Below are 23,949 nucleotides of genomic sequence, written 5' to 3'. Positions count from 1 at the left end.
CTTGGTCGAGAAAAAGGGAAGAGGGGTAGAATAAGGAAAGCGGGGAAAAGGAAAACGCGTGACATCGCGTTTTCTCTGTCAAGGGTCTCAGGCCCCCAGCTTTCGATACAATGGACAAAGACCTCACACGTGTTGGATCAAAACATGAGCAAAAACAGAACTGGTACTTTACGACCTAGACTGTATGGACTCGAAGATTTATGATTTCCTTCTCAAGTTTCAGGTTTGGAGAAAATGTTTATCCAACGAATTTTACGGGTAAATAAATGGAAAGCTAAACTCAAGATGTTTAAGAATTATGTGTAACGGTTTTTCCCACACTGGTAGTGTTGTTTTCATTGTTCATTGTCCATTGTCCATTGTATCTACTTATTTTGTGCGTATTTTCGACACTGATCAAAAATATAAAAATTAAGATTAATTTAAATTTCGCGGACTAAGATTAATGATGTTTAGTGACATCTACTGGCTATCAAGCTCAAGACATCACAATAAGTACAAAAGGGTGTTTCAACTCGTGTGATTGGCAGCCCTCGGTCTGGCCTCGGGCAGCCAACTTCACGCTCGTTGCAGCCTCATCGCACTTGTATCGAAATATACTATCAAAGAGGATAGACCAAAGTAGAGGCTCAGTTCTGGGGGTTTGAGTGACGCCAGTTTCTCCACGTTACCGACGTGATTTCACCCCCGAAGAGACGGGGCGCCACGAGTCCTACTGTGGTATCAGCATATCGGCCAAGCGGGGGGGCTCCGTTCGTACTTGTTCAACTGTACAAATGATCAACTGTACACAGAATTTTCAAACGGTGAGAGCACCGTTTGAAAATTCTAAAATTCTAAAAAGCTAGGCTGTACATGTGGCGCTGGGTCCACATGTACAGCCTAGCTTTTTTTCTCGACAGTTGAATCCCTTCACAGTGGTGCTCTCACCGTCTGAAAATTTTGTGTACAGTTGATCATTTGTATAGTTGAACAAGTACGAACTGAGCCCCCCCGCTTGGCCGATATGCAGATACCCCAGTAGGACTCGTGGCGCCCCGTCTCCTCGGGGGTGAAATCGTGTCGGTAACGTGGAGAAACTGGCGTCAGTCAAACCCCCAGAACTGAGCCTCTACTTTGGTCTATCCTCTTTGTATACTATTATCTATGAGCTTAGCTGTGGAAATAAGCGAATATTTCGAAGATTATCGATAACAAGTCATTTGTAGGTTTTCTGAGTCATACGAAGAAAAAAGAAACAACAAATATTTTTCAGTTGTAGCAGGTGCACAACACTTGAGAATTTCTGTGGTTTCTTTGGTTGGTTTTTGCAGCAACTGCGATTAAAGTACTTAAAAAAAAGAAGATCGACTCCAAGAGTGGGGAGTATGTACATAAGTGAGAACTAAGGAAGAGTGGGGGTAAAAAATCTACAATCTCGCTCGTACGTTCTGCATGCATTGCACTAATACCGGAACAGCTGTTTACACAACACCGATAAAATTTTAACCCTCAATGTATTTTGATTTGATGGAATTTTCGTGTAAGAATAGCGCTCAAGTGATTCGTATCTATTGTTTATCAGTGTTGTAAACGTTGTTGCTGAGAAAGATCTAGTGAAAAAGTGATTCGTGGACGCTAAAAATGGCAAATGCGGATGAAGCACAATTACATCCCAAAAGCATAAAATTGCCGCCTGCTGTTGAAGTATTTGCTAATTTAAAAAATGCACAGAACTTTGCCATCGACATAGGTAAATAGAAGCACAAGATTTTTATTCTTTAGATCAAAAGAAGGACAACTGCATATCATAGCCAAATATGCGGTTTGAGGTTAGATTCCAATGGGTTTTGCAATGTTTTGTATGCTTTTTTGTCGTTGAAAGTCAATTGTGGGAAATGAATCGCAAAATACTCAATATAACTGGGTGGATACAGACAAAGTGATGTCTTATCACATACAAGTGACACTATTCGCATGCCTTATTTTTTATTCTTCTCGATTGATCGCCAGAGCGGGAGTGAAAGATGAATTTCTGTATTTCCAGAATGCAACTATCGAATGCAATTAATTTTCTACATAAATGAATTCGATCAAATGCATCTTCTCATAAACTATGATATTATTAAACCAATTACACATAAATTAAATGCTAAAGATATTGGCCTAATATTTGATATATGCTCATAAGTATAAGTTAAGGGGTTACTCTCATGTGATCACTTCGAAAAATCGATTTTTTTTTAATATTTTGACAGTAAAACCTATTGAATACATGCTGTGAAAAATTCAGACCGAAATTCATAGTATTTGATAAGTTACAGCTCATAGCCGCCGAGGTCTCGTAAGCGACTGTCTACCAGAATTTAAACTTTAAACGCATTTTTCTCGAATCATCATTTTCTGAAACTGTTATGGTCCTAGAAAAAAAAGTATTCAACCGATTGCTTTAAAATTTACATATGTTCTTCTACTCATTTATAGTTATCGTCCCTACCAAAATTGTTTATTTTCGAAAATATTTTCATATTTTTTTAAACGATTTTTAACGAAAAAGAACAAGATTTTCGTGATTTTTTTTTTGAAGTTCAATATTTTTTTTTTATGAAATTGATTATATTTGGTAGGGACGATAGCCGCAGATCTACTGAATAATAATCCATTCGATTTTTTTATCTCAGACAACATGAACAGCCGCTATCACCTTGATCAGTGAACTACCTTTTTTTGTTGGGGACTACTTTGACTTTAAAAAAATATATGTTAAAAATGTAAAAAACGAAAAAAAAATTTTTTTTCGGACAGTTCAAAATACAAATAAAAATATATTAAAAAATCAACATGATTGAAGTTTGTTGTCGCCTAAAAAAAAATTTCCTAAAAAGTGGTAAAATATAGGCGTTCACATGAGAGTAACCCCTTAACAACTCCAGCTACTGTCCATTGGTGCAGATGTTTACCCCGACTTTTCGCTGTAGGAAAATTTCCAAAAATATTTCTACTGAAAAATAGAAAAACGAGGAAATCTCTAAACTTCCCAATGGGGGTATTCATGGTTGATTAGAGCTATATAGGCGAAATTAAGGCAAAACAAAAGAAGAAATTGGACCAGTAGGTTTTGAGATGATGAAGAACATGTTTTACATATAAAGTGGAATATCTCAGAAACTAAGGTACCAATTTCGTTCAATTGCCATATCAGACTTTGTTATTGTGAGGCCTAAAACGATACGAAATTTTAGACTTTTATTGTTTTTTAAGTTCTGGTGCACATAAACTATTTTAAGGAAAAAATGAAACTGGCGACCGACCGAAGTGATGCAACTGTATTTGGATTATTTGATTTATTGTGAATATTTCGATACTTACATTATATAATGGGATTCATTGAAGTAACGCACCGATGCACGATGGATCGATAATAAACGTTGACATATGTATGACTTATTTACCAAAAGTCTGAGTTCATTACAAGATTAATTTATCATTGTGTAGAGTTTATCACTAAATTTTTCATAACATTCCTATCGAATTTCCACTCACTCAATCATTTTTTTTGCAACGTTTCGGTGCTAAAATTGAGCCCGAAAGAAAATGCATATTTTATTTAATTGATATGGAGTAAATGAATAAATAAGTGAAACATTGAAAAAGATTGGATAGTTTTCAAGATATTGAAGAAAAGCGATTTTGATATAAAGTGGAATATCTTATGAACTGATAATCTGATTCAGGCGCTCTTCAATATTAAAGATTTTATTGCCAAGAGGAAACTTTCTGTAAAATTTCAAATCGCTGAATGAATATAAACCGTAGCATTATTACGCTAACAAACCTTTTCTGGATAAAACGGACAACTTGGAATATCTTGAAAACTGTGCCAGAACGGGTGGGACATATTTTGATTGGATGCAATAGAGTACATGGAGAGGAATATTTTTGACGTGGAAAATTGAAATGAATTCGATAGTTTTTGGGGCATTTGCGAAAACCCATTCAGAACGAAACGGTAATTTATAAAAAATGGCTGGACCTATTGCGGTAAATTTTAACCCAGACTTAGTGCTTAGTTATAGTCCTTAGTAATTTGACAAAATTAGACCTTTCTCGGAATAACTTTACCCAGTTATTCATTTAATTTTCTGAAAGAGTAGGCGAAGTTCCCTATACGCACATGTAAGGTGCACAAATTTTGTATTTTTACGTATCAGACTATTCTACATAGTTTCCAAGCACAATCAGAAAATCCCGAAATTGGACAATTACAGTTTCCATGCGGATGTGAAAACGAGAATGAAAATAAATTACTACAGGTAGAATGGTGTCCTCTCGACTCCGTTGTATAGGCCGCAGTTGGTCATGACGAGTATTAAAAAAATCGAAGCGGTTAAACGTTTGAGGAGATATCGGCGAAAGCCGATTTTTGAGAAATCGTTATATCTCCACAGCTGCTTAACGAATTAAGCTGAATTTACTCCTAAAGTTTCACCAATGAAAACAGCAATTACCGAAAAATGACCACAAGTGTACATACTAGGCCGGCTCATAAAAGGAGGCAGATGATTATCAAGTTGCGATTTCTGAAGAAGGGCAATAAAAAAAAAATAGGCCATGTGATTTTTTTTTTAATTTCTAATCACGTAATTGACCTATGCTCCAGAGGATTACATTCCGTATGGAGCTTCACACATCGGATACAGACGACATGTGACAACTATTGTTTTCAACTGTCACAATGCAACGCCAGATCAGCTTACATGAACTTCCTAATTCCGTAGTGGAGAATATGGCAAACGAATCCGCTTTTTCAGAAAAAAGTTTGTGACTGAGATAAAGAGTCCACTTTCTGCTACAATAAGGGGTTTTTAGGGTTGTATAATTTATCTCACAAAAATCAAAAATAGTTTTTGAAAAAAATGGCCAAGTCCGTGTTTCAATGTACTGTGTTTTGTACGGTTTCGTCAACTTCACTGGTTTCAAAAAATGCTAAAAATAAAAAAAAGCCAAGCTTGTATAAATACACTGCCTTAATTACGAAGCCACTACTCTGAATACAACGTTTATGCCAAAAACGCCTAATATTTGGTCGAAAAAAAAATTTTTTTTTCAAAAACTATTTTTGATTTTTATGAGATTTTTAATATTTGGTCAAATATATTTCAAGTTTTTTCATCTAAATAAATTTTTATACTAATGTTAAGAAGTCTCTAGCTAACTGTATTTTTTTTATGAGACATATATATCTCTCGAATATTTTTACTTCCAACTTTTTATTCCTTATTCCTTAGCCCGGTAGCTTATTCTAATTTTGACGGCAGATGTTGGTACTCCTTAGGGTATCTTCGAGTTAGGTATAGTAAGAAGATAACATTTAAATAAAATGGAAAAGTAGATAAGAAGAAGACACGTGGGAAAAAGGAACGCAAAGACATTACTTCAGACATTTTATAAAGTCCATTATTTTGTTTTCAAAATCACCACAAACTTCTAGTCTTCGTTGAGCACATGGTTTTCTTACTTCAAATAAACAGTCTTCTTTTCTATTACATAGTTAATATTTGATATTTTCACGCGCCTTTTGCCAGAGCTGGGATGTTGAGATCGTTGTTCGCCATGTTGATAAACTGAAAAAACGAGGGAGGATGCATTCACCAACACTTCACGGCACTGTACACTGTTGTCTAGGGTCTCTAGATCGCCACCGTCTTACTAGCGAATGACCAATCACGATCGAGATACGCGGTAGCGTATCGGCCAAGTACACGTGTCATAGGCGAAAGATCGCCGAAAGCTACCAAGTATCTATACACCACACAACGTCCCCTTCCACTACCTCCAGTCCCTTTTCCTTAGTTAATAAACTTACGCGATAATTTAGATGAAAACTGGCCTTAGTTACATAATATAAATCGCGTATCAGCTTTGCACTACTCCAATTATCGGTATTATTTATTGAATATTAACGAAGATATGTGCATAGCAACGAGCTATCATGCACATTTCTCGAGTTTTTATTACGCCTATCGACTAACGGGTTACACTTAAGCCGCTCATTTGGCAGTGCGCAATGTAGTGTAACACATAATCGTGATGAGCCATTCGCTAGTAAGACGGTGGCGATCTAGAGACCCTAGACAACAGTGTACAGTGCAGTGAAGTGTTGGTGAATGCATCCTCCCTCGTTTTTTCAGTTTATCAACATGGCCGACAACGATCTCAACATCCCATCTCTGGTAGAAGGCGCTTGAAAATATCAAATATTAACTATGTAATAGAAAAGAAGACTGTTTATTTAAAGTAAGAAAACGATGTGTTCAACAAAGACTAGAAGTTTATGATGATTTTGAAAATAAAATAGTGGACCTTATAAAATGTCTGAAGTAATTTCTTTGCGTTCCTTTTTCCCATTGTCTTCGTCTTATCTACTTTTTTATCTTATTTAAATGTTATCTTCTCACTATACCTAACTCGAAGAAACCCCAAGGAGTATCAACATCTGCCGTCAAAATTAGAATAAACTACCGGGCTAAGGAATAAAGAATAAAAAGTTGGAAGTAAAAATATTCGAGACATATATATGTCTCATAAAAAAAATACAATTAGCTAGAAACTTCTCAACATTAATATAGAAATTCATTTAGGTGAAAAAACTTGAAATATATTAGGCAAAATATGAAAAATCTCATAAAAATCAAAAATAATTTTTGAAAAAAATGGTCAAGTCCACGTTTCAATGTATTGTGTTTTGCACGGTTTCGTCAACTTCACTGGTTTCAAGGAATGCTAAAAATGAAAAAAAAAACAAGTTTGCGAAAATACACTGCCTTATTTACGAAGCCACCACTCTGAATACAACGTTTATGCCAAAAACGCCTGATATTAGGTCGAAAAAAAAATGTTCAGAAAAATGCCGCGACCAACGTACTTGGCGCGGTTTCTAAAAAACCCCGTCAGATGAGAGCTGCTTTTCACTGTAGATATAGGTCTTACATTATAGGATTGGGTTCAGGAAGTGTCCCAGGACAAAAACATCATTGCTGCCTTACCGTGCCAGACTCATTGATGTGTGGATGCCAGATTATCCAATGGTATAAGTTAATAAATTCCCCTAATTCCAGGGTTGCACTTTTGAGCAGCTCTGGGTTTAAGCCATGGAGGAATTCCAACTGATTGAAATAAAACACATTATTATCTCATAATCTGCAAACATATCCTGGGGGATCCCCAACTACGTACGCTCAATCTCTCTCTCAAGAGGTGCCCCTAGAAAATGACCAAGCCATCGTTATCGAGTCAATACAAGGAATTAGGATTGCGGATTATGTGATCTCTGTTGGAAGGAAAATAGGCGCTAGCAACATTGACTCTGCTCACCGAATGCCTGGAAATCGTATTTTCGTATTTCTCAAGAACAAAAAATTCGTCCAAGAACTAACTTCTCCTGAAACCGAGCTGTATGTGGGAGAACATAAACTCAAGATAAAGTCACTCATCACGCAGAGTAGTAAAGTAATTCTAACTAGAGTTAGTCCTATCATTCCTCAATCGGTGATTGAGGAAGAATTCAAGAAGTTAAAGATCACTACAACCTCCAGCATCACCAGGATGAAAATGGGTATCAGTGAGCCAGAGTATAGCCACATTAAAGGTTTTCGCCGACAGGTATACATTAGAACAGAAGACGCGGGAAAGCTTCCGGGAATCGTGTGGTCAGTTCATTCGTCAACAATCTCCTCGTTTAAAGGCCCATATGATTGTCTCTCCAGGTTTGCATCCATTTGATTATGATGAATTTGTCAAGTTTTTTTATCGAAGCCAGAAAACACGACGATCTGGAAGCCTACCTTAAGACGTACGCCATCGACACAAAATCCTTAATAAAAAGTTTGAATCAAGCATATATATTTCTGGACAGTAAGGTCATAAAAGGATGGCTGACAACATTAATTAAACGCATTGAAAATCCTAGGGCTGACTGCAATTCCTCATCCAGCAACTATCACTCAAACATCATTAGATATGTTCATCTTAAACATGAACATATTTAATTATCACAATCAGACTCATTCCACTCAATTGCGAAGGTGTCAACTGAGAATTGTTTACTGCAACTGTCGCAGTCTTCGACTTCGTTTACCGGAATTGCAAGCAGCCGCCAACAACCTGGACATCATCGTCTGTGCAGAAACATGGCTTGACCCATCCTATACTTCTCCAATTAACTTGCCTGGCCACAAAGTAATACGTTTTGACAGAGAATATGGGCCCGGAGGAGGACTGTTGATAGCTATTAGATCGACCATTGCGTACAAGCAAATTGATAATATTAATATTTCAAGTCATTTAGTAGAAGTTGCAGGCTTTGAAATAACTAGTACCACCCCTAATCCTAATCTATTCTGCAACCGTGTACTTCGAGAAAACCAAACACGTCACAATCAGTTCCAGCAGTCCCAGACATGACTCTTCAACATGAAGCGGAGGCCACCATACCCTCCTCCGAGGAACCCAACAGATAACATTCTGAATTATTTCCCTTCTCACTCTTTTGCTTTTACTAATTGTAATGATGCTGCGAATGCTAACGCTAATCCTCGCTAATCCTAGTTCAACCGTCCATGGCCGATGGAGCATGATCTAGAATGATTACTTGTGTCTGTTGTAGCAGGCGCGCCTGATTACTTGTGTCTGTTGTAGCAGACGGGTCTGATTACTTGTGTCTGTTGTAGCAGACGGGTCTGATTACTCATGTCTGTTGTAGCAGACGGGCCTGATTACTTATGTCTGTTGTAGCAGGCAGGCCTTATCACTTATGTCTGTTGTAGCAGACGGGCCTCATCACTTATGTCTGTTGTAGCAGACGGGCCTGATTACTTGTGTCTGTTGTAGCAGACAGGCCTGATTACTTGTGTCTGTTGTAGCAGACGGGCCTGATTACTTGTGTCTGTTGTAACAGACGGGCCTGATTATTAGTGTCTGTCGTGGCAGACTAACTTGATTATTTATTTTTACCTATTTCACCTTACTCTATCACCTTTGAATTATTTCAGCATGAATGAATGTGCGTATGTGTCATGATGAATAATATACGCTTATTTTTGCTTAATGCATGTAACAATTCCGAAAGCATTCGAAGAACTGCAATCTTGTGAAGTTTGAATTTTTGGTAGTTGCTTATAAACTAGTTGCTAGTAGTTGTCTGCAGACAAGTAGTTTGTAAATATAGTTGCTTGTTATTTTCATTGAATGACATTCTCATTTAAATGTTTTTTTTCCTTTTCTAATTTGAGGAAATCTCTGTGTTGAGTTGTTTTCAGATACTGTACCCATAACGGAAATTTTCAAGTGAACCATTCTGCTGTTTCAGAAAATGAACAATGAAAGTTCGAGTCAAATACTGACATTCACACCCTTAATGAATAAGTCAATTAAGAACACTTCATTCCTCTTGCTCAACATAACCCATTGAAAATTGTAACAAACACTTTCGATAAATTATGATTGTATAGAATCAAACAAATATTAATCGGCTGTTCTTTAGCGTTGATTTCTGGGAGATTTTAGCTAAAGAACAGACTGGGGCTCTCCCTATGTGGGATCTTGGAACGCTTGAATTTTTCAGTTTGTCATAAATTAAATCAACAAATCCTTGAGTTGTAATACCTCAAACAGTCCCTGGTGTAATTGCCGGGGCGGCAATCTTTTTGCGGAGGGGAGTAGTGTTACGTGTCCCCCTTCGAAGACTCATTCATTTGTCTATGATCTGAACTTCGTCAGAATCACGACTGTCTCTTGATTAACATTAGTCTTGGTGTGTCTCTCTTCGGAGCTCTTACATGACACATCGTAATACTCCTTGTAACTAATGAACCGCCCCAAACATTTGTCAACCTGTGTTATCTTCATTCTTCGCTGGATATAACAATAATAATCTCTCCTATGTCTGGCGTACATGTAAAGTTTTGAAAAACAAGTGGGTAAACTCGACTATCACGTCGGAAAATTTACAATTGGGCAGCAACATTGAGAACACCCTCAGTTCAATCAGCCTCTCATGGACCCCGGTAGATCCAAGCTATTGTCCTTCGTGCCAGGACAATGATATATTGAGCGCTCCCTTTGATTTCGTTGAGTTCAATATCGCGTTAAACACACGAAAAAATAAGTCGTCGCCGGGAAAAGACGGCATAGATTATGTTTTACTAAAGAGGATACCCGTCAAACTCAAATTAATTCTTCTTGATATTTTTAATGGGATGTATGACAGCGCTGATTACCCATTGGACTGGAATGAGCAATTCATACATTTCATTCCTAAGGGTGATGGTGTTGGTGTTCGTCCCATTACCTTATCGTCGTGTGTAGGCAAGCTGTTTGAAACTATTGTGAAAAATCGTCTTCAATGGTGGGTAGAACATCATAATTTCTTGCCTGATTCACAGAGCGGTTTTCGAAAAGGCCGATCGTGTTATGACAGTTTGACAAATCTCTCAGTATACACGGAACGAAATCTATTGACAGGGCGTGAGACGATGGCTTTATTTCTTGATATTAAATCAGTCTTCGACAATGTTGACGTACGAATATTATTAGACAAACTAGCGGTCATGGGGTGCCCAGTTAATCTCGTGAGATTCGTCAAATCAATCACATATGAAAGAAATATTACCTCCTTATTCAATAATCAGTCTAGAAAAGTTTACAAAGGAGTTCCTCAAGGAGGGGTACTCTCGCCCCTATTATATATCATTTATGTTAATGACATTGCTAAAAATATTCCCTTGGGTGGAAGTCTCCCAATTTGCTGATGACATTAGTATCTATACCAGCTGTTCCTCACTCGCTCAAGGTACTAATATAATGGAGAGTTGGATTGAAATTCTAAAAAATAATTTAAACTCTATTGGTCTGACATTATCTCCACAAAAGACATCGATGATCCACTTTAATAAAAAAAGACAACCAATCACTAGTACAGTTATCACAATTGAAGGTCACAAAATCCAGTGCAGTTCATCTGTCCGATTTCTAGGTTTGATTTTCGATCCCAAATTATCATTTAAACACCACTTAACTAAAGTACAAAATTTAGCTCTCAAGGCATCAAACATTATAAAGTTTATGAGGGGTACGTGTTAGGGGGCTGATCCTGAGACTCTCATCATGATTTATAAAACATTCGGGCGTCCGATAATTGAATATGGATTGTTTATATACTATCCTGGCCGAAAGGTGAATAACTCAAAATTAGAACGTATACAGTACGCTGCCATTAGATATTGTATGGGATATAGGATATGAACTTCTGTTAATATTTTACTGGCTGAAAGCAAACTCCCCACAATTAGGAATCGAGCTGCATTCCTCTGTAAAACTTATATAATGAAAGTGCTCTCTAATGCCGATCTCCAAGTCTCAACCACCATTGGGGAATCAATCCCCCAAATTGATTCCTCTACATCACGACTTGCTATTCTAAAAACAAGTTTGAAAGAAACTGAACATTTGTTAAAAAATCTAGATATTAAGAGCTGCTTTAATATTTATAGTTGTCAGTACCGTACTGCGCTCAGCTCTTTACCTATCGATGTAGGACTTGGAGAAACTATTAGAACTCATGCAGCTCTACATAATAACCAAAACCCCATCATAGATAATCATTTTCCAGGGACCATAGCAATATACACAGACGGCAGTAGGACGATGGGGGGTACCTCTGTTGGTGCAGCTTTTCATTGCCCTCTGCTGAATGTTCAAAAATCCTTTTCAATCAACCCTAGAGCTTCAATATTTGCAGCGGAATGCATAGCAATTAGTGAGGCTGTGAACTTTGTGCATATGCATTCAGACAAAAATTTTGTGTTGATGAGCGACACTTTAAGTGCTCTACAATCTCTTTCTCAACCTTCCACAAGCATTAGATTAAACAAGTTTATAATTGACGTCAAAATAAAATACGAACAAATCGTACAGCATAATAATCAGGCTCTAAAATTGGTCAGGGTTCCTTCACAGTTGGGGGTGGAGGGTAATGAAGCAGCTGATCGGCTGGCGCGGGATGCGACCACTCGTGACAGTGATGAAGCTTATCAACTCCCTTTCACTCATCTCCGTGAGGAGTTCAAGCAAGAATCTTTCGACAAAACTTGCGACCTGGCTCTCGAACTTGGTCAAACCAAAAGAACGATGTATTTTAAACATTATTACGCAAGAAAACGAAAACCCTGGTTTAAGGGGAAAAAGTTGAGTCGTAAGACCGTATCATGGGTAAATAAAGCCAGGGCCAACCATCATAGTCTAGCAGAATCACTGGCGTGGGTTGGGATCATCAGCTCGCCAAGCTGCAAATGTGGACACGAGGAGGAGAATATCGGACACGTCCTCTGGGAGTGTTAATTGTATAATGGTGCTAGGCAAATAATGATTAAAAAATTATGCGACCAAAAGTTTTTTCCACCGTATTATTCTGGGGAATTTTTGGCCAGACTAGAGAAAAAATCTATTATGATCATTAGTGAATTTCTAGAAAAATGTTCGATAAGAATTTAAGCAATATAACCTTCTTGTATCCTACCATTTGTATACAAATTAAACCGACCAGGTTTAAAACTGTTTAATAAAAAAAAAAAAAAAAAAAAAAATATGCAAACACCTTCTGTGGCAATAGTTTCTGATCCTGAAGTGTGCTTGAAGATACAGAACCTCTTAAGCTAAATCCTCGTTAGTAGGGAAAACCGCGCCAAGTGCGTTGTTCGCGGCATTTGTTTTGAATATTTTTTTTCGTCCAAATACCTGGCGTTTTTGGCATAAACGTTGTCTTCAGAGTGGTGGCTTCGTAAATAAGGCAGTGTATTTTCGCAAACTTGGCTATTTTAAAATTTTTAGCATTTTTTGGAACCCGTGAAGTTAACGAAACCGTGCAAAACAAAATACATTGAAACGTGGACTTGGCCATTTTTTTCAAAAATTATTTTTGATTTTTATGAGATTATGTATTACACTACAGTACACTACACTGCGCGCTGCGAACTGAGCGGCTCAAGTGTAACCCGTTAGTTGATGGACATAATCAAACTTCGAGAAACATGCATGATAGCTCGTTGCTATGCGCATATCTTCGTCGATATTCAATAAATAAAACCGATAATTAGATCAGCGGAAAGCTGATACGCGATTTATATTATGTAACTAAGGCCAGCTTTCATCTAAATTATCGCGTAAGTTTATTAACTAAGAAAAAGGGACTGGAGGTAGTGGAAGGGGAAGTTGTGTGGTGTATAGATACTTGGTAGCTTTCGGCGATCTTTCGCGTATGAAACATGTACTCGGCCGATACGCTGCCGCGTATCTCGATATTAAAATTAAAAAGTGGTGGGGAGAGGCTGGACAACGTCGTGACGCAGTCAACTTTTGCGAGCCACCCCCATCCACGTTCTAGAATTTGGGATGCACGTGTGATCGGCAAAAAAATGACGTTCTTGGGTTTGATACAAAGAATACAAAGGGAGATCTGTTGGGATTTGTCATGGACCTTTCTCAAAAAATTTACGTCTGAATTTATGGGTTTATGACGACGCCAGTAAATCAACAGGCTTCCAATATTTGTATGAACTCCCTTGGTACGTTTGTTATTTTCAACTGTTTATTTCCGATTATTTATCCTATTACTTCCATGAATAAGCACTCTGTTATTGAATTTTAGAAGAGACGTCATTGTCCACCAGAGCACATGTGTTCAGCTATGCACTATCAATAAAAATAAAATAATTGAATTATTAATGAAATTAAACGGGACATACTGGAAGTTAAATTGACCGCCAGGTGCGCAATGCCATCTAGTTACGAACACCCAACGACGAAACAATATGCTAATCCTTGACAACTAGAAGGCTTCGTGAAATTTTGTCAATGGATTTGGACTGTGTGTATTAGAAATGGGATAGTTATAATGATTCTAAACGTGTGACTGTTATTTATTCTTTTAGTTCATACGCTCGAAAGGCACAACCGCTCTGGTTCGTTTCCTTACAGGAACCAACTAAAAAGACTAAAGGGCCACAACACATTAACAATGGTCCCACTGATGCACTTCTGTTTAGACCCAAGAAGACAGCAAAACATCACACCCCACACTTCTTAGAATTTTCACTCATAAAAATGTTTTTCAATCTCAAGTGGAAACACGAGAATGAAAAAAATACATATCGTACAAAGATCTATTCAGTCCAACTGTAAATTAATTTTTGATAAATAGTCTGAAAAGTAAACTCCAATAATGCGGAATCTAATCTTTCTAAAGGGCGCAATTTCAATGTTTATCAATTATAAGAATGTCAAAATTTGAAACTGACATTTGCTTTGTGGATATAATTCTTTTGCAGGTCTATCTTTAACAAAAATTGCCTACTACTCAACAATCAGCTATCGCAAAGCTTCTTATGATGAAGAGGAGAGTGATAACTCAGGAGATAGTGCTTATAAACTACAAAAGGGCAGTCGCCTCCACTTCGTAAAATTTGAAACTCGTCATATTGAGAATTGTCTTGACTTTGTCAAGCAGCATTTGGTGAACGCCGAGAGATTCCAGGGGAAAAGTATCAAAGTCACCGGTGGTGGTGCTTACAAGTACGCCTCATCAATCCAATCAAAATTAGGTCTTCTCGTCAATAAAGAAGACGAGATAGACTGCCTCATCAAAGGTTGCAACTTTCTCCAGAAGAACATCAGTTGCGAAGCATTCGAATTTGAGAGACATAGAAATCCAGAGTACAAATTTGAAAAAGCTGGTCCAAACATCTTCCCTTATCTTTTAGTGAATATTGGCAGTGGTGTTAGCATTTTAAAAGTGGAGTCTGAACGCGAATACGAGAGGGTTTGTATTAATTTTGCAAAATGTGTCTAATGAGGTTTATAAAGTGGTCGATTGGACAGTTATTGTAATCATTCTGACAATCAATTATGAATTTTTTTATCGACTTTTCCACATTTTTCGATGTTTAAACCATTTGTCAATAACGCTCGGGAAAGGTCTTCATGTAACAGAGCTGATTAGATTTTTGAGTTATTCGCTCCTGCGATTCTTTGAAAAATTCCTGGAAAATGGTCTAAAACAGACTAAGTGAGTATGTCTCCTGTATGAATGATGTGATTGAGATTGTCAATATCCAAATATCACTAGAGTCAAACACTCCAGTGATTACTCCAGTATTGGCTTAAACTCCCATGATCTTTTGAAAACGCAGTCAGAGTTTTCCCAACATTTTTTGGAGAGAAATTTTCAGATTTAAACGATCAAGATTTTTCATGGACAAATGATGCGAAAGAGATTATCGATAGCAGAATATGACTAAAATGTACCATTTCAGTAATTCTTCTAAAATATTCATAAGGTTATTATGTGGTTATAATAGTTGTAATTTACTTATAACTTTCAATTCACTCAGCTGAACAATGCCACTTCATTTCTGCATTGCATTTTCAAAATCTTTCCACCATGAGTTGACTACACACAAAATTTCCAAACTTGAGTTTGACTATTGCTAATTTAGTAACAAAAATTACGGTAATGCACAGAAAAATTTAGTGGTAAAGTACAAGATTTGATGTGTAATTTACGATATTTTTAAACTCGCAAATTACGATTTTGAGAACGTAAATTACATCTCGAAAAATATAAATTATGAGTCTATAAAATGTAATTTACGATTTCGGAAACATCAATTATGAGATACGATCTCGTGAATTACGTTTTTTTGGGGCATAAAATCATGTGATTTACACTTCTTGGCCCGTCATTTACGAGATCTCAATCACGTAAAATCCTTGGTTGATGAGATCGTAAATGCAATAAATTAAAAAAATTGACTTTTTTTGACAATATGAAATCATTACGTTCCAGATCATTCTGATAAACTATTCTATTAAACTATTAAAAAAATTGCAAGTGTCGAATTATTCGAATTTTCCATTAGGGTTCTGAGGGAATTGCAAAGATTCAAAGTAGGTTGGCACTTGCAGATCTGTTATTGGTTTACGAAACGTTTTGGAAAAAATGTCTCTGAAAGTTGGGCCCGAATGGCAAAAAAAGTATTTTTTGTCCATTGCATTGACGATTTCATCAATCAAGCATTTGACGTGATTGAGATCTGGTAAATAATTAACAAAGAAGCACAAAATAAGAGGTTGGATCTCGTATTCTACGTCCCAAAAAAACGTAATTTACGAGGTCGGATCTCGTAAATTACGTTTTAGAAATTGTAACTTCCGTTTTCAAACGCGTAATTGACGTTTTTTTGAAACATAATTTACGTACTTAAAAAGCACGGAAGTTACGTTTGAAATCTTATATTTTACGATTTTTTTTCTTCCCAAACATCTGACACCAAAATGAATATTCCAATCGTTTATATTTTCATTTCGTCATTATTTTTCACCGAGTATAAAAAAATCACGGAGTCAAAGAAGGTTAAACTCCTTCTCGCCTCAACTAACTTCAAGATATATTCTTTAAGAAGATCCTATTGTTTCAACCATTCACTAGGCGTCATTGATGAAAATTTTTTATCACATAAGAACACATTTTGATCTATACAGACAAACAGGTCACTACAAGTCTATAAAAGTAATATCGACCAGAAAACGTCGTCCATAAATATCCATAAATTTTCACATTTCCTTTCCGGATTGATTACAATAACTGTCCTCTACATTGGAAAGTTAATAGTATAACTCGATACAAGTTGGCGTCCCGATGCGAAGCCGAGGGCTACCAATAACACGTATTAAAACACGCACGTGTATTCGGACTATACTGTTTGTTAGTGATGCTACATTCAGGAAGTGGCGAACTGCGCGATTTTTCCTTTACTCGTAAATGAAAAACCACTTTTTCGTTACTGAGGTGCGGAAAGCGCTTCCTACCCGACTGGTTTGAGGACGATAGGTTAAATATTATAAGACCAGACTCCACCGAGATACATTACTGCTCCTAGGAGTATAGGTGCTTACCTACCCTCTACTATGCCTCTAACGGAGACTGTCGTAACTTTGGGGTGACATGACAGTCGAGCATTATTCATTATTTAAGGGGTTACATGGATTTCCTCGGGCAAAAAACGGTCTTTTTTCAATAATTCTTTTTGCATATAAAAAATGAAATATTCAGATGAAACTTTTTATTATTTAAAAGCTACATATTTAATAAACATTTTGTGAAATTTTCAAAAAAAAATATCAAGATGGCGGCCATTACGACGCCATTTCCGGCAGTCCCTCGGAAAAAAGGTGCCTCCGCGTTGTCAGCAGAACTTCTTTCAGGATTATCTGAAATGAAAGGAAAAAATTCGTGTTTTAGTAAAGACAATAAACTAGGTATTGGACGAAGGAAAAAAAAAATGAAAATTCGATTTTTGGCAGACATTTTTATAAAAAAATGCAAATTTTGATGAACATTTCTCGAAAATTTTTTATTTTTAAAAAGTTGTAATTAAAAAAAAAAAAAATCCTTCGTTCAAGACCTTGTAAATGATATCTCGAAGACTTGTGTAAAATTTCATTAAGATCGGTTGAGTAGTTCGCGAGAAATCTTGACAACCGACTTTGAAAACATAGTTTTGAGAAAAACGCGTTTAAAGTTTTGGAGACAATAAAAGTGGGGAAAAAAATTTTTTTTTTCAACTTACATTGAATCGTCGATTCCTGGGCCATAAAGTAGAGAACCTGCTGCAGCTGCAATGTCCAGGGCATCCTTTTGCTCCTGTCGATGACGAACCCTGGCTTATCTGGGCTCTAGACACTTTAAACGGCTCTAGACACTTTGAATTACCTGACCTCGAGCGTCCGTCTTTTCAGGGCTGTATCTCCGAAACTATTACTCGGATCAACTTGAAAATTTAGGACAATATTCTAGAGATGTTATAGAATTTAATAAGACAAAAAAAATCGATTTTTTGAAACCCTGAAACCCATGTAACCCCTTAACGCATTATTAATTTTTTAGTATTTCGATTACGATCCCCCCCCCCTTCGTCCACCCGTCATAGGTCTTCGTAACAAAAAACAGAATGTGGCATGGGGACGATGGGATCGGATTATCAGTCGTGTGAAATTTGCAGCTCTCGGTGTGACAAGTCTACGTCTCGTGCTGCAAACTCCACACTCCTTACAATCCTCCACCTATCGTCCTCATACCATAATCTACTATTTATCACTGCTGTTACATTCAGCCCGTGTCGAAAAGTGCCTTCTCGTTTACTCACTGGACGTAACATTACTAAGCGAAAGCATCGAAGTATACTATTTGGTAAAGTTCTTATTCTCCAATTATTAAATCTCAACTGTACAGGTTGGAGGGACAGCTACTGGAGGAGGGACGTTTTTGGGTCTAGGATCCCTCCTAACTAAAGCAAAAAGTTTTGACGAATTGTTGGAATTAGCAGAAAGAGGAGATCATAGAAACGTTGATATGCTGGTGAAAGACATTTATGGAGGTGATTATTTGTCTCAAGGACTTTCTGGTGACTTGATAGCTTCTTCTTTTGGTAAAGCGATGTCCTGCAACACTGTGAATGGTGGTAAAACTTACTCAGAGGCTGATGTTGCCCGAAGCCTTCTGTTTACAATTAGCAATGACATTGGCCAAATAGCGAGTTTGTACGCCGCCATCCATAACATGGATAAGGTTTACTTCGGAGGTTATTTTTTGAGAAATCATCCGTTGTCGATGCACACCATCTCCTTTGCTATCAAGTACTGGTCGGGTGGGAAAGTTAAACCATTATTTCTTCGGCATGAGGGCTATCTCGGTGCTATTGGAGCTTTTTTGTACGGAGCTGAACAGAGTAATGAGTACAGTTGGCTTGAAAATTATGCTGGTAGCTCTGGCTTCAAGGATTCCATAGCTACAGACATGGGGATTGAAATGGATCAGCTGGAGATCGATAGAGCAGAAAATGCTGTGACGTTTTGTCCACTTTTGAGGGACCCAGCTTCGTATAGTCCTGATACTACTGATCTTGCCCAGGATAAGGAAGCTAGGTGAGATGTTAAATTCACATCGATTCATATTGACATTGGCCACTAAACATTGTTGGATTTTTCAGCGTGGTATTTGTAAATTTAAAATACAAGGAGAGAAGTAGAGATGGATCATACCGAATGAAATATTGAAATTGACACTGTCCATATAACTTAATCGATCTATCATTACATTTTTTATTCTAAATATTCACCGATATTTGTGTAAAGACACCCATTAGATAATGAGAAGGGGCATTGTCAAACTAAGGGAAATAAAAGTAGTTCCCTGCTTGATACTTTGATGATAACCAAATATTAAGTAACTATTAAGTATCTTTATTCAAATCTCCCTTAGGTACTAAGTACATTGTTACTTAGTACGACATGTAATATTACGTACCAAGTAGATTGATACTTAATACTTAGAACTATCTTGAGTACTGAGTACTTTTCAACTTAGCACATAGGCAATTCAAACATGCCAAGTAAATTTACGTAGCAGAGTGCTCAATCAGGGTGGAAAAAAATGAAAGTTTCCAGTAGAGCTGGAAACTGTTCAATTGTACTTCTTGAAGTCTCGTTACGTTAAGATTTTCTTAGCACAATGACTGGACGTAGTTATTTCATTAATAATTTACACTTAGTTCTTGGGGCATTCATATATCTCAGAAAAATAATGGACTCGGTAAAATGTCTGATCATGCAATAGCTGAGTGTTTCTTCCACTATTATGTACTTGTTTCCATGGGTGCAATTATATTTCTACTATGTTGCTCTCTTTCTATTGAGACTTTGAGGAATAGTCTGAATTCCCACTAAATTGTTTGAGCAGTCTTGAAATCCTCCAAATTTTTTCTAGACTCCCACCTACCCTCAAAATTCTGCAAATTCCCTGTATTTTGACAATTCACAATATTTTTGTACGACGTCTCGCAATTTCCTCATAAATTATAAGATTGCTACGGATTTCCTCTAGTTTAATCAAATTTCTTATATATTTTCGGAGTTATATAATATATTTCGGACATTGAAGTATACTAATTTTAAGATTATAAAATTGGTACAAATCTATTCGGAAGCTATTCAATTCGAGTACTATACCCATGGACCTTCCATTAGGGGATCCAACTTATTTCAGAAGATGAAAAAAATGCATCCTTTTTTTTGTTTTTCTATGTATTTATTTTATTCCATCCATCCGGAAAGTTTTGGCAACTTCGACATATCGAGTCGTAACATGTATTCTCTAAAGAATAGAAGTTGAACCATTTCTGTTCCAGTAACATAAAAAAACCGAAAAATTCTCTTTATTTTTATAATTGCTTTGGAAGCATAACAATTATAATTTTGGCATTTTTCAGTTGCTTGTTTTAAAATAATTCGACTTATATGAATAATTTATCTTACTCCAGGGATTACTGGTTGCAGTGTTTCGAAGAGTCGATCGACAAATTTATTTCAAGGGCGATTTGTAGTCAACCACAAAGTCCTACTGCCAAAGAACGTGCGAGCAAACTGAAGAAAAAGTACATTAACAGACTTCATTATCTTCATCTTCAGCCTTTGTACGGTTATTAAATGGCATCGACACTAATAAATCACATTCTGATTTTTTAAGGATTCTCTCTATTATTGATTTTTTTTCAGTGCTTATGGAGCGCTAACCGTGAGAACTCTTCTTGATACGATAGAGCATTGTATGAAAGAATTTGATTTCCCAGATCCCTACTTGCAGGTAGGAAAAATCAATTATTTAATATTTTACAACAATCGATAATAAAATAATTAAATGAAGAGACCGATTGAAGGATTTTGACATGATGAAATTTCGGGATTAATAGACAAAATTATCCCTCGGTAAAAATGCCCGTGGAAAGTTTCCTCGGAGAAAATCTCACCCATAAAAATCGTTAGACCAATAGTTTGTTCGTGGATACCTACTGTATATCATGATGATATCACTTCTGGGCATTTTTCAATTTTGATATCAGAGAATGAACAGTCATAATAAAGGCTGTTAATGTGTGTTAATATCAATCGCAGCAGAAGTGCTACGTAGTAAATTTGTTAGGATGTTTATCGCAGTGGGTTTTACCTTCCATCGTATATTTTCAAATAAGTCTTTGTTTGCTGGTTATAGAGGTGATGTTTGAAGATGTTACGCACGCTTGCCACAGTTATTCTCTTCATATCCTTATCGAGATTTGTTCTCGGACTTTTTTTTTATGGGACCTTTTGAGAGAGTGTGTTTTGGAAAAAAAATCCTGTTGGAATTTGGAAAAGCGTGTGAATTTTTCAGGAAAACGAGGACGGGGTTGAAGAGGGATTTTTTTTTGCGAATTTATTCCAAAAAAGATTTAATACTAGAATATAGACGAGCAATACAGATATCATTAACTTGTTTAATATAATTGCTCAGTATGATAAATATAAAAGAAAAATTAATTACTGCATTTATATTTTTAGCAAAAGAAAAAGGAAAATGAAGAAGCATTAGCATATTTGAAAGCTCGTCTAGAGTTTCTGGATGCATTGGAGGGCGAAGAAAAGGTCAAAGCATTAATCGCAGGTGTTCTTTCTGGAAATATGTTTGACTGGGGAGCTAAGGAGGTTGCAGACCTCATGGAATCTTCGACTTTTGGGTTCGAAGATGCTCAGAGTAAAATTCCAAGTACGATAATTCAATTTTAAATCCTTCGCATGAATTGAATCTGTTGAAAATAATGATGCATCGTGATTTGCTTGTAGGTCGACCATGGCTCCAAGATGATTTGGATGAGTGGATTTTAAGACTGCGAAATGAACCTCCTCACAATTGTGCAGCTATATTTGTGGACAACAGTGGGGTGGACATTGTTCTCGGGATTTTGCCCTTCACCCGAGATTTATTGCAAAGAGGAACTCGCGTCATCCTCTGTGCCAACTCAATGCCTGCTCTCAATGATGTCACACATCCAGAGTTATTGGTGATTCTGAAGGAAGCTGGGAAGATTTGTAAAGATATAAAATATGCTCTGAAGGAAAATCGACTGATGGCCATGGAAACTGCACAAGCTGGGCCCTGTTTAGATCTAAGGTAATTATGAAAAAAATTCTCACGTAAAATAAATTTTTTACCCATGTTTTGTATAATCATCTACTTTGTCTCAATTGGTGAATTAATCATTCGAAATTAAATGTTCTATGCCTTACCATAGTCGGCAACTCATTCCCATGCATACGTTAATTAAAATTCGATTACTCTGTTCAAAAATCACTTCAAGGCCTGGATTCATTATCTTCAGAAAATGATCGGTAAATCGGTTATTTTGTTTATCTTTTATCGAACAATTTTAACCAGATTATATGTTACGTAGGGATCTTCGACCATTACAAATTTGGTTTGAAAAAAAAAGAAACAACAATCAGGTTGTGATGTGAAGGTTGTAAAGAATGTTGTAGATCACGTTCTAAAGATAATCGACTTCCGGCTTAAATAAAATTTTTTTGAATTACTTTCAGATACAAAATTATTGAAAATTAAAATGATAAATTTTTCCATGTTCTAGTCGACTGAACTTGGACCTTTGTAAAGCTATGATTAAACAGAACGTGGACCTGGTAGTAATCGAGGGAATGGGTCGTACTCTTCATACAAATCTTCATGCAAAATTGAAATGCGAATGCTTAAAACTGGCAGTAGTAAAAAATCGTTGGCTAGCAACAAGACTAGGTGGCGATATGTACGCTGTGATATGTAAATACGAGCGACCATCATTAAAAACGCCATTGAGACTGCCAACCGATCAAACCTGCCCAGAGGCGTGCAGAAACCGCGCGTTGCCTGGATTCTAATGAACAAAGTATCACAGCTGAGTAGAGTATCCGTTATGTATTGAAAGGATCAAAACAATAGCAGCATCTCATCGAGGGTTATCAGTTTTAGAAAACATTGGGAAGAAAATTTACCTGTCCGTTTTTTCAATTACGATTATTCTTCCGCGTTTCTCCTAAAGTCAGTTGCTCACTGAATAATTGCATAATTATGTGATACCAAACAGAAGTAATATCATAGTTATCATCATTTTATCATTCCAACTCTAATTTACAATTTCCTAAAAACAAATAAACTTGATTGTATCAAACTTTCTGTCATTGCCGTCAAATTTACTTAGTTTGGACTTCCTTCACGAGAGAAATAAAGATTTAAAGTTGATAAAAAAAAAATCCAGTAATAGAATGTTGATATTTTGAAAAGATATTTAAGAATATGCAGATATTCAGTGTTGCATTGAATTGACAGGTGATCATAACGTTGTCCATGTCAAAAGGACGAATAAACACCAAAGAAAACTTAGATACACGATACAATTTTTCTTTTCAATCATTATTATCTAGTAATTTCATTTTTTGGAATGAATGAACTAATCAAAAGACGGATTTATCAAACGACAATAATTGTTCTCACCCTGTAAGACAATTCTCTGTGATAATAATGTTACATGTACCTGTGCATGAAATTACATTTCTATATAATTTTAAGACTGTACCAGAAAACTATTTCATTCGATTTTCTTATAAGATTGTCAATTGTGCTTGATCATTTCTGCATGATTATTCTTGGAATAAAGTGGATCTAATGAGCAATTCGAAATGAGTAATCAGAAAATATATTATGAGTTTTATTGTTATGAAATTATGTTCAAAAATTTTCAAAAATATATTGGGACGGGAAATTTTTTTTCATATTTTAACGATAAAGTTAAATGAGGTTTGGATTAAAAAATGAAGTTTATTAAATTGAATGTATTTCGTAGTTATCCGAGTGAGAGAGTGAGAGTCAGTGGGTGTGTGTGTGCGTGTGTGTGTGTATGTTGGTAGGCTCTGAACGTAAGATTAGAATCAATCATTACTCCCAGATAATTGGTCTCCCAAACCCTTTCAATTTCACAGCCGTGTCTACATATTACTTTC

General features: G+C 36.4%; 1 protein-coding gene across 1 annotated transcript; it reads left to right on the top strand.

The window, feature by feature from the left end:
* The first annotated feature begins 1,132 nt into the window (after positions 1–1,132).
* Positions 1,133–23,622, top strand: LOC135166225 (4'-phosphopantetheine phosphatase). The gene is made up of 8 exons (XM_064128304.1): positions 1,133–1,732; positions 14,361–14,851; positions 18,323–19,014; positions 20,409–20,561; positions 20,644–20,731; positions 21,463–21,667; positions 21,745–22,072; positions 22,545–23,622. Exons 1-8 carry the CDS (start codon positions 1,624–1,626, stop codon positions 22,828–22,830), a joined length of 2,352 nt encoding a protein of 783 aa, XP_063984374.1. The 5' UTR covers positions 1,133–1,623; the 3' UTR covers positions 22,831–23,622.
* The last annotated feature ends 327 nt before the right edge of the window (positions 23,623–23,949 follow it).

Source organism: Diachasmimorpha longicaudata, chromosome 9 (genome assembly GCF_034640455.1).
Source record: "Diachasmimorpha longicaudata isolate KC_UGA_2023 chromosome 9, iyDiaLong2, whole genome shotgun sequence".
Taxonomy (NCBI): Eukaryota; Metazoa; Arthropoda; class Insecta; order Hymenoptera; family Braconidae; genus Diachasmimorpha; species Diachasmimorpha longicaudata.
This window is presented reverse-complemented; position numbering and strand designations above follow the sequence as displayed.